Source organism: Erinaceus europaeus, chromosome 4 (assembly GCF_950295315.1).
Source record: "Erinaceus europaeus chromosome 4, mEriEur2.1, whole genome shotgun sequence".
Classification (NCBI taxonomy): domain Eukaryota; kingdom Metazoa; phylum Chordata; class Mammalia; order Eulipotyphla; family Erinaceidae; genus Erinaceus; species Erinaceus europaeus.
In genome coordinates this window covers 86,464,487-86,478,538 of record NC_080165.1, presented here as the reverse complement: position 1 = coordinate 86,478,538, position 14,052 = coordinate 86,464,487, and the positions used below count along the sequence as shown (strand labels likewise).

Genomic DNA, 14,052 nt, shown 5'->3' with positions numbered 1-14,052 from the left:
TATGTCTGAGGCTCCAAAGTCCCAGGTTCAATCCCCTGCAATACCATAAGCCAGAGCTGAACAATGCTCTGGTTAAAAAAAAAAAAAATTAAAAATTAGTCTATACTTAATAGATAATTTTTAATTTTGACCTATAGTAGACTTTGAAAATCAAATATGATAACTTTATTACAGTCCTAATCAGTCGGTCTCGTTAATGTCTAATGGCAACAAAAACTAGTAAATCTTTGAGATTTTATTTATAAAATACAGTTACATATTCTAGGCAAGTCAGGATTCAGATCATTACTAGAAGACTGTAAAAGCTATATATGTGTAACCACTAACTGAAAACTAGCTTGAAAGTTGTAAAGAAGATGAAATAACTTGATGTATGCAGTGTGTATTATAAACTGTGAATTGTCTTGCTGGTTACAATGATGGACCCTAGGTGTGAGTAATGCAGACTTTGTACTAAAAACAGTTCAATTAGTGTTTTTAGCAAAGATAATATTTTTATTAAATGTTTTGTTATCTTTATTTATTTATTAGATAGAGATAGCCAGAAATCGAGATGAAAAGGGAGGTAGGGTGAGAGACAGAGAGACACCTGCAGCCCTGCCTCACCACTTGTGAAGCTTTACCCCTGCAGGTGGGGACCGGGGACTTGAACCTGGGTCCTTGTGCACTGTAACATGTGCACTCAGCCAGGTACACCACCTCCCGACCACCGCAAAGATAATATTTTTATACTCAAATCATTCTAGTTATAAACAGCTCAAAATAAATGACCAGTATAACAGATCCTCAAAAAATATCTGTATAGTACCAGGATCATGTCCCCATAGGGGTCACTGCATTTTTCTTCTATTTCTCTACAGTAGCATCTTTGCTACAAAAGACAGGGGTATGTCTACTCACTACCACATGCTCACCTTCAGATAGTTTAGTGACAGTGGCAAAGGTGGGTAGGCCAGTATCTACCACAGGCATATCTCTCAAAAAAACAAAGAAACAAACCAAAAAAAAAACCTTTTTTTTCCCCTTTCAAAGAACACAGGGAGAAATTCTAAAGTGGCCTCAGAAATGGGAAACTCCTATTGAAGCTCTCAGCTTCAAAGTTCCACACCTCAATTTACCTCTTACTTGTGGGGCTATGTGAAAGCTTGGTAGAGCTTAGGGAATCTCTCCCATGCTTGGATGGAGGTCTGGAAAGACACTTAGTTCTCCCTGCTAGCAACAGGCCAAATGGTTGCCTGCTTTAAGGTTCACTCAAAGTTCACACATCCATTTCACCTTTTGATCATAACAGAGAACACACTCTATTATATACCCCCAACACCAGACAGTGAAAAGCTCCCAAATCTTATTTCCTTGTGCCCTTGGATATCTGTGATTTACATCAAGCTTTGTTTTTCTTTTCTCTACCTCACCTTACTGGTTTAACCCCTATGCTTCTCTCAAATGCCTTTGGATAATTAACCTGCCTGCACTGTGGAGAATAATCATTTTGACATTTATGTATCGCATCAATTCTTGTCATACCAGCCCCCTACTATAGGGGCAAGCTGACCTTTAAGAAACCTGTAATTTCTGACATATGTGAAAAATGTTCTTTGTTTAACCCTCTATATAAACCTGTAACCATCTCCAAATAAATGAGTGTTTGTACCAGAATACTCCCCGAGCTCTACTTTCTGAATCATGTGGTCCCGTCGGAGACTTACCCCCTGGCTGGAACCACTTCACATGAGTACCAGCACTTACTAAGTCTGTGAAAAAGAGTAGTGGTTTCATTATATGCATACAACTTACTGGAAGAGATGAAAGCTTGGCAGGGGAGCTAAACTGCTGATGTCCTTATTAAAATTCCAAAGATACAGGGGCAGGCTGTGTGGCAACTCCTTGAGCATACATATTACAATGCATGAGGATCCAGGTTCAAGCCCCAGGTCCCTACCTGAAGGGAAGAAGCTTCACAAGTGGTGAAGCAGTGATGACAGTATTTCTCTTTCTCTCTTCCTCTTTATATCCCACTCCCTTCTCAATTTCTGTATGCCTCTATCCAATAATAAAAAATAAATAAATAAAAATACTTTTAAAATATTTTTAAAAGAATTCACACTATATTCTCTTGCAAACGTATCATAAAATGGAAATCTCAGCCTTTTACCTTTTGTTAATACACCACAGAATCACAGGATTCAACTACTAGTAGTAATTAAAATAGTTGTTGTTTTTTTTCTTTTCTTTTCTTTTTGCCTCCAGTCAATCATTAGGGCTCAGTGCCAGCACTATGAATCCACTGCTCCTGGCTGCTATTCCTCCCCCCCCCATTATATTTAGTAAGACAGAGAGAAATTGAGATGGGAGGGGGAGACAAAAAAGGAGAAAGAAAGATAGTCACCTGCAGACCTGCTTCACAACTTGTGAAGTGTCCCTGAAGCAGGTAGGGAGTGGGGGCTCGAACTCGGGTCCTTGCACAGGTCCATTTGCTTAGTACTATGTGCACTTAACCAGATGCACCATCGTATAGCCATCCTCAAAGTGATTAATTGAGGAGCATGTGCTATTTCATCCTTAAGAGCATCTAACAACTTAGGAAAATGATTTTGTTAATAAATAATGAAAAAGGGATGACTAAATGCCACTTGATTTATTCTCATACACTCTTTGAGTAAGTAAATGTTTTTATATAATGTTTCATTCCAATGCTATAAGATAGTTTAAATACATTGATTATATTGAAAATATTGCTTCTGAGACTAAGTGGTGGCACATGTTATAATGTTCAAGGGCTCAGGTTCAAATCCTCAGTCCCCACCTGCAGGGAGAAAGTGTCATAAGCAGTGAAGAAGTGCTGCAGGTGTCTCTCTCCCTCTATCACCCTTTCCTCTCGATTTCTCACTAATTCTATCAAGTAAATAAATAGTTTAAATACTGTTTTTAAAATACTGCTTCTTTGTGAGAAAATATTTTTCCAAGTTCTAAACAACAGACATTCAAACATTACCTATTTCCAATTTTAGGACTGCCCACATATGTGAGGGAAATTGACTACTAGACAATTTTAACAATCAAAAGATTCTTTAGCTGATAGTGATAGAAAAACCTTACGGGGCATGGATGGGTGGCTGCCTGGTTAGGTGCACACAGTACTATGCCAAAGAGCCCAGATTCAAGCTTCAAGCCCCAATCTCTACGTACAGTGGGAAAGCTTCAAGTGGTAAAGCAATGTTGTGAGTATCTGTCTCTCCATTCCTCTCTATCACACCTTTCCCTCTCTATTTCTCTCTGCCCAATAAAATAAAGTTTGACAAAGTAAATATTTAGTGGGACCCAGTAACTCTAAGAGATAGTATGCAAATTTTGCAAGTACATTTATTTTCTGAGAAGGTTTTGTCAGATTCTTGGTTACCAGTGGCACACATATAAACATTAACTTAATAATTTAACCACTGTTAACTGTTATGGAGAAATGAATACATAAGTAAGTGTGAAGTCCTGGGTTATACTAAGTATAAGAAGTAAAATGAGTCTAGACACCAGTTTCCATGATCCATCTTTATTCTCATCTAACCCTCTGCCATTCACATTAATCTGATAGCAGATCAATCTGGGTTTAAATGTTGAAAAAGAAAAGAAGTTGTTACTGAGAACCACAGTTTTCCCATCCCCTTTCCAACACATAAATATTTAGATATTTGTTGAATTGTTGGACTTTTTTTTTAGAGTCCAATAATAACAGGTTTCACTAATGCTACCGAATGCACTGTAATCTCTCAGTACTAATCTTCTCTGCTCCATCATTACCCAGAGGCCACACACCACACAATTATAGATGCCTAAAATGCATGAGAAGTGCTCTAGAATTTAAACTTTCAAGTTAATGTTTAAAAGAAAAAGGCTGTGCTTTAGAACTATATAATTAATCACAGCAGAGTAAATGACCTCATACAAAACAATTGCAAGCTGTGAAAGAAACATAAACTGACCTTCATGAGATGCTGGTTTATCCATTTTGTAAACGTTTTCTTTTGAACTTTGTCCCGTTCATCTGGAAAAAGATATAAAATAAAGTTGATGAAAATCTATCAAAATTTTCTGATTATGAATAGAGATTAAAATAGTTATTCCAAGGTACTGTCTAGTGCATCTGAATTTTCCTGTTCACTTTTTGACAACTTTAGGCTATTTAGAAAGTCCTAAAGAGCTATTTGTCATGCTGATCCCTTCCTAATATCAGAATTAAGCAAATGCCTTCTATACATTTTGTCTCAGAACTTTCATCATACTGCCAACACAAAGAAGTTATTTCTCTTAAACTAGCTTCAGGTAAGCCCTTGCACTAAACATCACAAAACATCTTACTTCATATTACATCCCTTCTGATTTTCACAAACCATATGAGGGAGAGTAGGTATTTTCATACATGTATTACGTAAGACTTGGAGAGTTTAAAAGATTCATCTGTGATGATTCAGCTAATAGTTATAAAATTACTTTTTAACTAGGACTTATATCCAGGCCCTTTGGTATGAAGTGTACTCTGGTGAAACCACTAATCATTCTGCTTCACTCCTAGTTTGTCTTGTTTTTTTTTAATAGGCCAGAGAGAAATTGAACAGTCTCGTGAAGAAAGGGCAGAGGCCTTTGGAGATCTCTTCACAAGCAGAAGAGAAGGCCATAGTGCATAGGTAGCCAAATTGTCTTCACTTATCTGAGAGATGCACAGGTCAGGTCCACGTGGGCGCCATTTGTTGTTAAAATTCGGGGGCTCCAGCTGGCCGGGCTAGTGTCACGGTGGTAGACAGAGACAGAGACTTGGGGACACATGGCTGGGCTGAGAAGCTGCAGTTTAATCTTTATTCACAAACGGGCAAATCACCACACCATGTGCTTCCCCATCATTCTTTCTCCACCACTGCTGCATACGGGACGGGTGGGGCGGGGAGAAAGAGGGCCGCGAAACTAGCAAGGGCCAAACCATTTCTCTCAGAGGTAGGGGGAAGGGCGCCAAACAAACACGAAGAATACCAACACCACTCTTGCCCAGAGTTCCTTACTTTCATGCAAAAGTTCTTTGCTTTCATATCTAGCTCAGGTTTCACTCTGTGTTTTCCCTTTCCGTCGTTGTTAAGTTTCACCTATAAGTGAGACTATCCAGGATCACCCTTCCCTTTTTGTTTATCTCATGTAATCACTTAGCATGATTCCTCCAAGTTCTATACACTCTTCACATCTGGTCTACCTCATTTTTCATTCCTGTACTACTTTAATAGAACTAAAACTTCTTTCAAAACTCCTGTCGTGTAAATTCAAATGCTTCTACTTTATAATAATATAAACATAAAAATACTAAAAATAAAACAACCGAGGAAAACATTTGTAATTTTGTAATGTTAGTATTAAAAATAAAGGAGTATCTTAGTACGAAACTGGCCAAAAGAAAATAGGTAATCCATTAAAATATTAATATCTATAGATACTGACTTTTACAAGCAAATAACAACACAGGGTTTTTTTCATATTTATTTATTTATATATTCCCTTTTGTTGCCATTGTTGTAGTTATTGTTGTTACTGATGTCGTTGTTGTTGGACAGGACAAGAGAAATGGAGAGAGAGGGAGGGGAAGACAGAGAGGGAGAGAAAGATAGACACCTGCAGACCTGCTTCACCACCTGTGAGGCAACTCCCCTGCAGGTGGGGAGCTGGGGGCTCGAACCAGGATCCTTAAGCCAGTCCTTGCACTTTGCACCACGTGCCCTTAACCCGCTGCGCTACCACCTGACTCCCCCAACATAGGGTTTTTTAAACTATGAAACTGCCAAGCTTTTATAACAAAAATTTCATGCTGAGAGGTATAAGCACTCATATACTAATATTAGTAATGGAATGTGATTTAATCTTTTAGGTCCACACTGTCTTACTGTAGCCACTAGTCACATATATGGCTATTTAAATTTATGCCAAACTTATCTGAAACAAAAAGAAAATCATTTCTTTGGTTATACTAATCACAACTGAAGTCTACACCTTGGGCAATACAAATATAGAATATTTCCATCATTATGGAATTTTCTATTGGATAACAGTGCTCTACTAGAAAAAAAAAAAACAGAAAAATTTCTACTGGGCAGCACTGCTATAGGACAGTTTGCCAACAAATATCCAAAAATCTAAAACTATATACCCTCTTTTGAAATTGATGCTAAAGCCATAATCACATTTACAAAATGTACCCATAAAACTGTAAAATATATATATCTAAATTTATTTTATTAATTTATTTGTTTATTTTTGCCTCCAAGGTTATTGCCAGCACTACAAATCCACTGCTCCTGGTAGCCACCTTTTTTCCCTTTTTATTGGATAGAACAGAGAGAAATTGAGAGGGGAAGAGAAGACAAAGAAGGAGAAAGAGACAGTTGCAGATCTGTTTCACCACTTATGAAGCAATCCCCTTGTAGGTGGAGAGCGAGGGGCTCGAAATCAGGATCTTTGTACGGGTCCTTGTGCTTTATACTATGTGTGCTTAAACCAGTTAGTGCACTACCGCCCAACCCCCTAAAAAAGAATATCTATGTCAGTCATTATTAAATCACTAATAAAAATATTGAAAAAATAATAATGTATAGCAAAATAAAAGTCTTTTAAAACTATGAATGTCCAATGATAAGGAAATGATTAATAAATTTTAACAAAACAATCCAATAGCTTGTCCAGATTCAGTTCTTTATAATGCTACTCACTGAAGGCACATTAACTAATAGCTCTCCTATACTGTAACGGCAACATGTAAAATCAGAGGAAGGTGCCAAAAATTTTCATTTTATTCTTTCCAAAGTACTCTTTGAGACCCTTTCCACTACATATCACCATCAGGTCAGGGAGTACCAAAAAGGTACCTAAACACAGTCTATCACATTATTCTGCTTGTCACCAACTCTATTGTATTTTTATCTGCTTTTTTACAACACTATGGCATAGCACATGCACAATTTTACTGCCTTAAGACTACCTATTTCATTCTTTTTGGTACATGCAGAAAGAGAGGGAATGGGGTGATATGGGATGCAGGGAGAGGGGGAGGGGGAGGGGAAGGGAGGAGAGGAGGAGGAGAGAGGGAGAGGGAGAGGGAGGGGGAGGGGGAAAGAGAAGGGGAGTAGGAGGGGAAGAGGGAGGGGGAGAGAGAGAGACTGACTGAGGCTCTCCAGCAGAATAGCTGCCCCCAGTGTATTCCTATGGTATGCCAGAATTCAAACCTGTCAGCAATCTTCGGACATGCAACAAATTCTTTTGCAGTCTGTCAAACTTCTGCTTCTTGACTGAATGGCAAGTATTAAAAGCCATTGCAGAAGGGAGGGGGTGGAAAGTAGCTCAGTGGGTAAAGCATATTCTTTACCCTGGCACCACATTAAAGCACCAAGGAACTCTATGAGTGGTGGAGCAGTGCTTTGATATTTCCCCCTGGAAATATCAAAATATCAAAGCTCAGGGGCATCATACATGTATAAGGCCCTGGGTTCATTCCATGGTATTGCTTTTAAAAAGGAAGAGAGGGTGAGGAGTTGCCAAACCCAAAAGAGAGAGTGAGTTCCTAAACATAAATGCTGAAGTACTTATACCAGTATTGCTAAATCTGCCTGATTCTCAGCTCTAAGTCCCTAGACGTCTTGCTAATACTTAAATTACCACAGACATTTTCATCCACAAAATATTGAGTAATTCTTCTATTGAACACACTGGGCACCATCGCTACTTCTCTCATCTTTGTTCATCTCAGAATAAATGAAACAATGCTTCTTTGTGCTCTATAAATAAATTCTCATTATATTAATTATGTTTCAAAAAGACAAACCAACTCAGTATAATAGTGTATAATTACTTATATACTTTCACACGGTAGTATGTATGGCTTCTATGTCTCAAAGAAGTAATAGGGCTGTATGGATCTTTCTGCTTTGCTATTTCTAAAGAATTCAGAATGAGCACAAAGTACTAACTAGTACATAAAGTCAAAACAAAGAAAAAAAGCAATCTACTAAACCTCTGTATAGGAAAATGTGGATTTTGTGCTTTCCTTTATTCATTCACTCATGCCTGCATTTAACAGGTCTTTTGATAAGCACAGTGCAAAAGTGAAGCTGGAACGACCTTGCTGAGGAAAAACACAATTGCCTTTCTCCCTAAAGTTAACATCTAGAGAGGGTACCTCACTGAAAAGCAGGTCTGCATGTCTACAGCGCAAAGGATGTGATATTATGTAATCAAGCAAAAATGAAAGAAAGATCAACCCTGTCATCACATTCAGGTGGCTGTTCCAAGAAGAGAAAGCTTCATAGCAAGATAGAAGTCAATCATGTAAAACTTTGACATTAAAAAGAACACTGCTTTAATGATTTAATATTGGAAAAGTATAGGTAGAAGTCAATTATTATAATACTCTCCAAAGCACAGCTTTCAGTTGCTATTAAACTTTCCAGTGGAAGTGCTAAATGCATCTCAATCACAGCCAGGGTGTTGAGGAATTGCGTCCTGCCCTGAACTTTCAACAAGTAATTGCTAACAAAGGAACCTCTGAGTCAAAGTCTAGTACTTATATTGCAATTTCAGCAGCGCCTCTCTAAATTTCCATCACAAGTAAAACATAATGAAAAGTTACTTCCTAGGTAATATCTTTATTATTCCCATCCAGTTAGGAACCTAATGTTGGGCAGAGATAGATAGCATAATGGTTATTAAAAGAGACTGTCAAGCCTGAGACTCCAAAGTCCCAAGTTCAAACCCTCATCCTACCATAAGCCAGAGTTGAGCAGTGCTCTGGTAAAAAATAAATAAATAAATACCCTAGTTACCTGCCCTCCTAAAAAAATTGCAATGGACCACTTACAGTTCAAGAAAAAACAGGTAACTTCTTTATGAACTTACAAAATATGAGAGTGAGGCATTCTTTTAACTACTCTGCCCAAAATTTCAACTTATTAAATCATATACTAATGTGAGCTTTTAACAAATTTACTCTGTCCCGTTGAATCCAATGTACCATGTTCATTAAATAAACTCCTCTTGATACATAATGGTTAATGTAGATTTATTTCCTAAACTTAAAAAAAAACTGTCTTATATTTTAAGGAATACGAAAACTAGACGTATCATACCTTCTAAGGATCAACCATCTATTGGTTAATTTCCTTCCTATGTAACTTACATAAAGAATACCATTTTAATAAACAATTCCCCTCCAGTTACAGACAATAAATTCACCTAAACAACAGAACATTAAAAGATTATTTTAGTCACTGAGGTTTGATGATGATGGTTGTTCTAGAAGCTTAAAAGCACTGGTAAAAATCCAAGATGGAAGTAAAAATATTTGGCATACAATATCAAGGTAATACTTAAGGATGATTAGCACAGGGATAAGTTAAAATGACTAAAGCTAGCTAAATACCACATAATTCATAATTTCTAATACTGTTTTAAAATAGTAATAACCTAATTATTTTCTTTTGTACTATGATAAACAGGCACAAGTCCCATTCAGACATTCTGAGAAAAGTTCTATATAAAGAGAGAAAAAATAAGATGGACTGTAGGAAAGAGTTAATATGAATGTAAAGGACTCAACTTTCTTCAAGAAGGCAATGTAGAATCAAGGAATAATTTAAATCTGTAAACACTGTGATTTAGCACTCTCCATACACATTATTTCAAAAGGGAGTATTCTACATTACGCCATCTAATTTTCCAATTACAAGTCTCTTAGTGGTTCTTTATTTCATCTCAGTGAGAGATGTCTAACACTGAGATTTGTATTTATGGCAATGTTGCTATGACAACAAAAAGGAAAAAATCACTCCTGTGATTTTAACTAGTTCTATTGATTTTACAGACTACCTATTTACTTTTCTGAATGAAATTTTAAAGCACTCCTCCATTTGCAAGTTATTTCATTTACACAGTAAGTTTAACCAAAATATACATGTGTGATTACCTTAATAAAATCTGTGACTAAAACACATCAAACAAAGAATCACAAAAAATGGGGAGAAGTAAATGTGCACAAAAGCATTGTTACCTACTACACTACATCGTTTTCAGCAGAATCCGATTAAAGAAAAAACCTACACAGTATCTCATAAAATATACATGAAGGCCATTTAAATAGTCAATATACATTCTAGCACTACCATAAGGGGGACATTCTCGAGGGAAACTCAGAAATTTTGTTAGCCTGTACTTATTTCTAAAAGGTGCCCTACAGTCTGCTAAACTCCCGACCCAGAAGCCAACAAAGGCAATCCAACTTCCTTTCTCAATTCTGAAAACAAGAAAGTGATATTACAGGTGATACTACTAACCCATACAGCACATCAGCCCCACCAGCTTTGCATTCCAGTCTTGATAATTTTTCGTGAGCTGCCCCATCATTCTGTGAAAAATCTATCCAGGAGTTCCCTAACTCCGTACACTGTGTCAGACTTCTGTTACCTTTCTATATAGAGAGGAAAACACTGCCTAGACACTCCCACTTGAAAGTTGAAAACTAGTCAACTCCCCCTTTTAAATAAACATTAGCAAAGCCAGCGTCCTCCACTGTTTTGTAGGGGACAAATACAGATATTACTAAAGAGAAACTACATTGTCTACTTTTCTATTCAATCTTAAAACTGTTTATACAAATTTCTGTAAAAACAGTTTAGAGTTTTGTTTTGATTTTTTTCAATTAGGCAAAGCTGTTAGATTTCACTACAAACTAGCTCATCACATTCTCTTGTTTAACACCCCAGGCAGAATTCCTCTAGAATAAAAATAAGCAGCCAGCCAGCCTAACTTGTTTAACTGATTCTGATATTCACAATACTATAAGAAATGTGATTCAGATAGCTCAATTTTATAGGCCAGATAAATATCTTTCAGGAGGATTTCCACTATTAATCATTTCCTTGTGTATATTTCACCTTTTTTCTCTTGAATTCTGTGTTCTTCAAGTGAGTTGCCACTGTGCTCATTGTAAGTATGGGGGGGGGATTTCACCTAGGACAGTGTCCAGAGACCCTAGGTGTAGAATGTCAACCCTTCAGCTCCATTACTCTAGTGAGAACATTCCCAGCTCATAGGACTTCTTAATTCCATTTCAGGTGGTACACTTCCTAACAAAGCCAAAGAACCTAGATACAGACCAGGGCCCATGAGATGGGGCACGTGTGCACATTGTATCCTTAAGTTAGGGCAAAATATATACCTTAAATTAAAAGTGCACAATAGTTTGCAGTAACTCAGTAAGTGCAGCAAGCAAGCAGAAACACCTAAAAATGTCACCATAAAGTATTAATCAAATAGTTTCTACTTAGACCTAGATACCCTCCTCTCCTACTTTCTATTTCACTTCCCTTAATCATTCTAAGTCCAACCTTGTCAGATAAAGTAAGGACTACAAAAGATAAATAAGATAAGAGCAAGAGACCAGCACACTTTCATGATGGCTCTTTTGGTTACTACCAGGCTACCCCATCATCCAGGGCCCTTGTCAGGGAATCCTGGGATTCCAACATAGATATGATGGGCCTAGACTTCTGACAGGTTCCTCTCTCCAGCATCACTAGTCATCTCCATCAGGAACAACATTATAAATCCTCTTGTGGGCCTCTACAGGACCTTGCCCTTAATGTGAGTCAACAATTTTAGGGACTATATCACTCTCTGAAGGAAGGTTGGGTTAATATACTCTACCACTTAAGGAAGACAGGTCCTGAAATGAGTACAGCCTAGAATGTTCCTAGCTTTGACCATGGAATGCAAGCTCAGACTTACACAGACGCAGAGGTTACACAGGCTCCTGTGCTGAATATGAACAGACATGGGCCTCAAATCAGATTGATGGGGTTTACAATTAATGGTATTTGTTTACTTTTCCCATATTAAGGGGGGAAAAAAGCTCTCCCTGATAGAGCTTTATAGATCTATTCCCAACTCTGACACCATCTCCACAGACAATATCATTAGCACAACTACATTTAGCTGTCAGGTTCAGGCAAAAATTAGTAAAGTCATGGGCCCTTTGGAATACACCTAAAATAGAGCTACTAGCTTCTTCCAAAATGGAGACCCCCAAATTTCATCTGCTATATTCTTACCTTTAGGTCCTGATCATTAAACAATTTGTTCTGCTTTATATCTAAATGCTTTTCAGTCACGAAGTTGCAAATGCTACCATGATATGATGCCAACCTAACTTCCTTAGGAAGACAACCTCATCAATGTGTCCTGGAATCCCACCTCTTCAGAGCCCTGCTCAACTAAGGAAAGAAAGAAAACAGGCTATGGGTATGGATCAACATTTCAATGCCCATGTCCAGCAGAGAAGCAATTACAAAAGCCAGACCTCCAACTTTCTGAACCCCATAGTGAACCTGGGTCCAAACTCCCAGTGCAATAAAGAACAGGAAAGCTTCCAATGGAGGGAATGGGATATGGAACTCTAGTGGTGAGAATTGTGTGGAATTGTTCCCCTCTTATCCTACAATCTTGTCAATCATTATGAAATCAGTAAAAAAAAAAAAAAAAAAAAAACTCAGAGAGAGAAGAGGAAAAAAGGAAGGACATTCAGAAGTAGCAATAGGAATAGGACTATAGAAAATAGGCAGGACTATTGAAAAAAATGAACAAATATATGTAAATATAGATTATAGAAATAATAGCCAACCCATATCTGTGACCTTAGAAGATCTGTTGCAGTTTTGAGTGGAGGAAATGGGGACATAAAACTGGTGTTGGTGTTGGTGATGGTGATGGTGATGGTGATGGGAACGGTGTGGAATTTGGTAAATCCATATTAAATCACTGATAAAAAAGTAAAACAATTTCTGGAGAACTTAAGAAAGAAGCCCAAGGTGCTCACCTGATAGGCCTTGTTTCTTTCCTTTTTTTAAATTTATTCCATTTCGTTGCCCTTGTTGTTTTTTTATTGTTGTAGTTATTATTGTTATCGTTGCTGAATAGGACAGAGAGAAATGGAGAGAGAAGGGAAAGACAGAGAAGGAGAGAAAGACAGACACCTGCAGACCTGCTTCACCGCTTGTAAAGTGACTCCCCTGCAGGTGGGGAAACGGGGGCTTGAATAGGCCTTGTTTCTTATCATGTGTGAAGCTAAGATTTGAGCCCTGCCACCACAGGTAGTCTCCTTGTGACTACCATGGCACAAGGAGAATCCTAGTGCTGTGGTGTCTCACCCTCTCTATCTGCCTCACTCTTTCCCTCTATGAAATGAAAAAACTAAGCAAGAGCAGTTAAATTTGTGCATGTGCAAGGCCCCAGGTCCAAAAAGAGAGAGGGAAAAAGAGAAAGAGAGAAAAGAAGAAAAGAAAAAAGAAGAGAAACTAGTTTAAGAATTAATAGTCTAGGGGGCTAGGCGGTAGCCCAGCATGTTAAACACAGGTGGCACAAAGCACAAGAACCTGCGTAAGGATCCTGGTTCAAGCCCCACCTGCAAGGGAGGTTGCTTCACGAGTGGTAAAGCAGGTCTGCAGATATCTTTCTCTCCAACTCTCTGTCTTCCCCTCCTCTCTCGATTTTCTCTCTGTCCTATCCAACAATGACAACAATAACAAAAGTAGTAACAACGATAAACAACAAGGGCAACAAAAGAGAAAAAATGGCTTCCAGGAGCATTGGATATGTAGTGCAGGCACCATGCCCCAGCAATAACCCTGGATGCAAAAAAAAAAAAAAAAAGATATATATATATATATATATATATATATATATATATATATATATATATATATATTCAATTCTTTCCTCATGAAACAACAAAAATCCTAATCTAAGAATGCTGGAAAATAAGTACAAATTTTCCATAAAGCTTTCATAACAACTTCATTTCTGAGCATGAAAAAATGTCAATAAATGAGCACTCCTGTTCTAAAGAACAATAAACTAAGTATCTTCAACACTGTTACACTTACCTGAAGCATTAGACCTGCCTGAATAAAATCTGCATGAATAGAAGCTACATAAACATCAACTCTAAAATAACACACAAACTTACTTTCAACAACAAAGAAC

General features: G+C 37.6%; 1 protein-coding gene across 1 annotated transcript in view; it reads right to left on the bottom strand.

Annotated features, from left to right (window-relative positions):
- LOC103107678 (dystonin) overlaps positions 1-14,052 on the bottom strand; it is a 552,693-nt gene that overhangs the window by 315,073 nt on the left and 223,568 nt on the right. Inside the window, 1 exon segment of the mRNA XM_060190003.1 lies at positions 3,975-4,036. Coding sequence (XP_060045986.1) covers positions 3,975-4,036 — 62 coding nt within the window.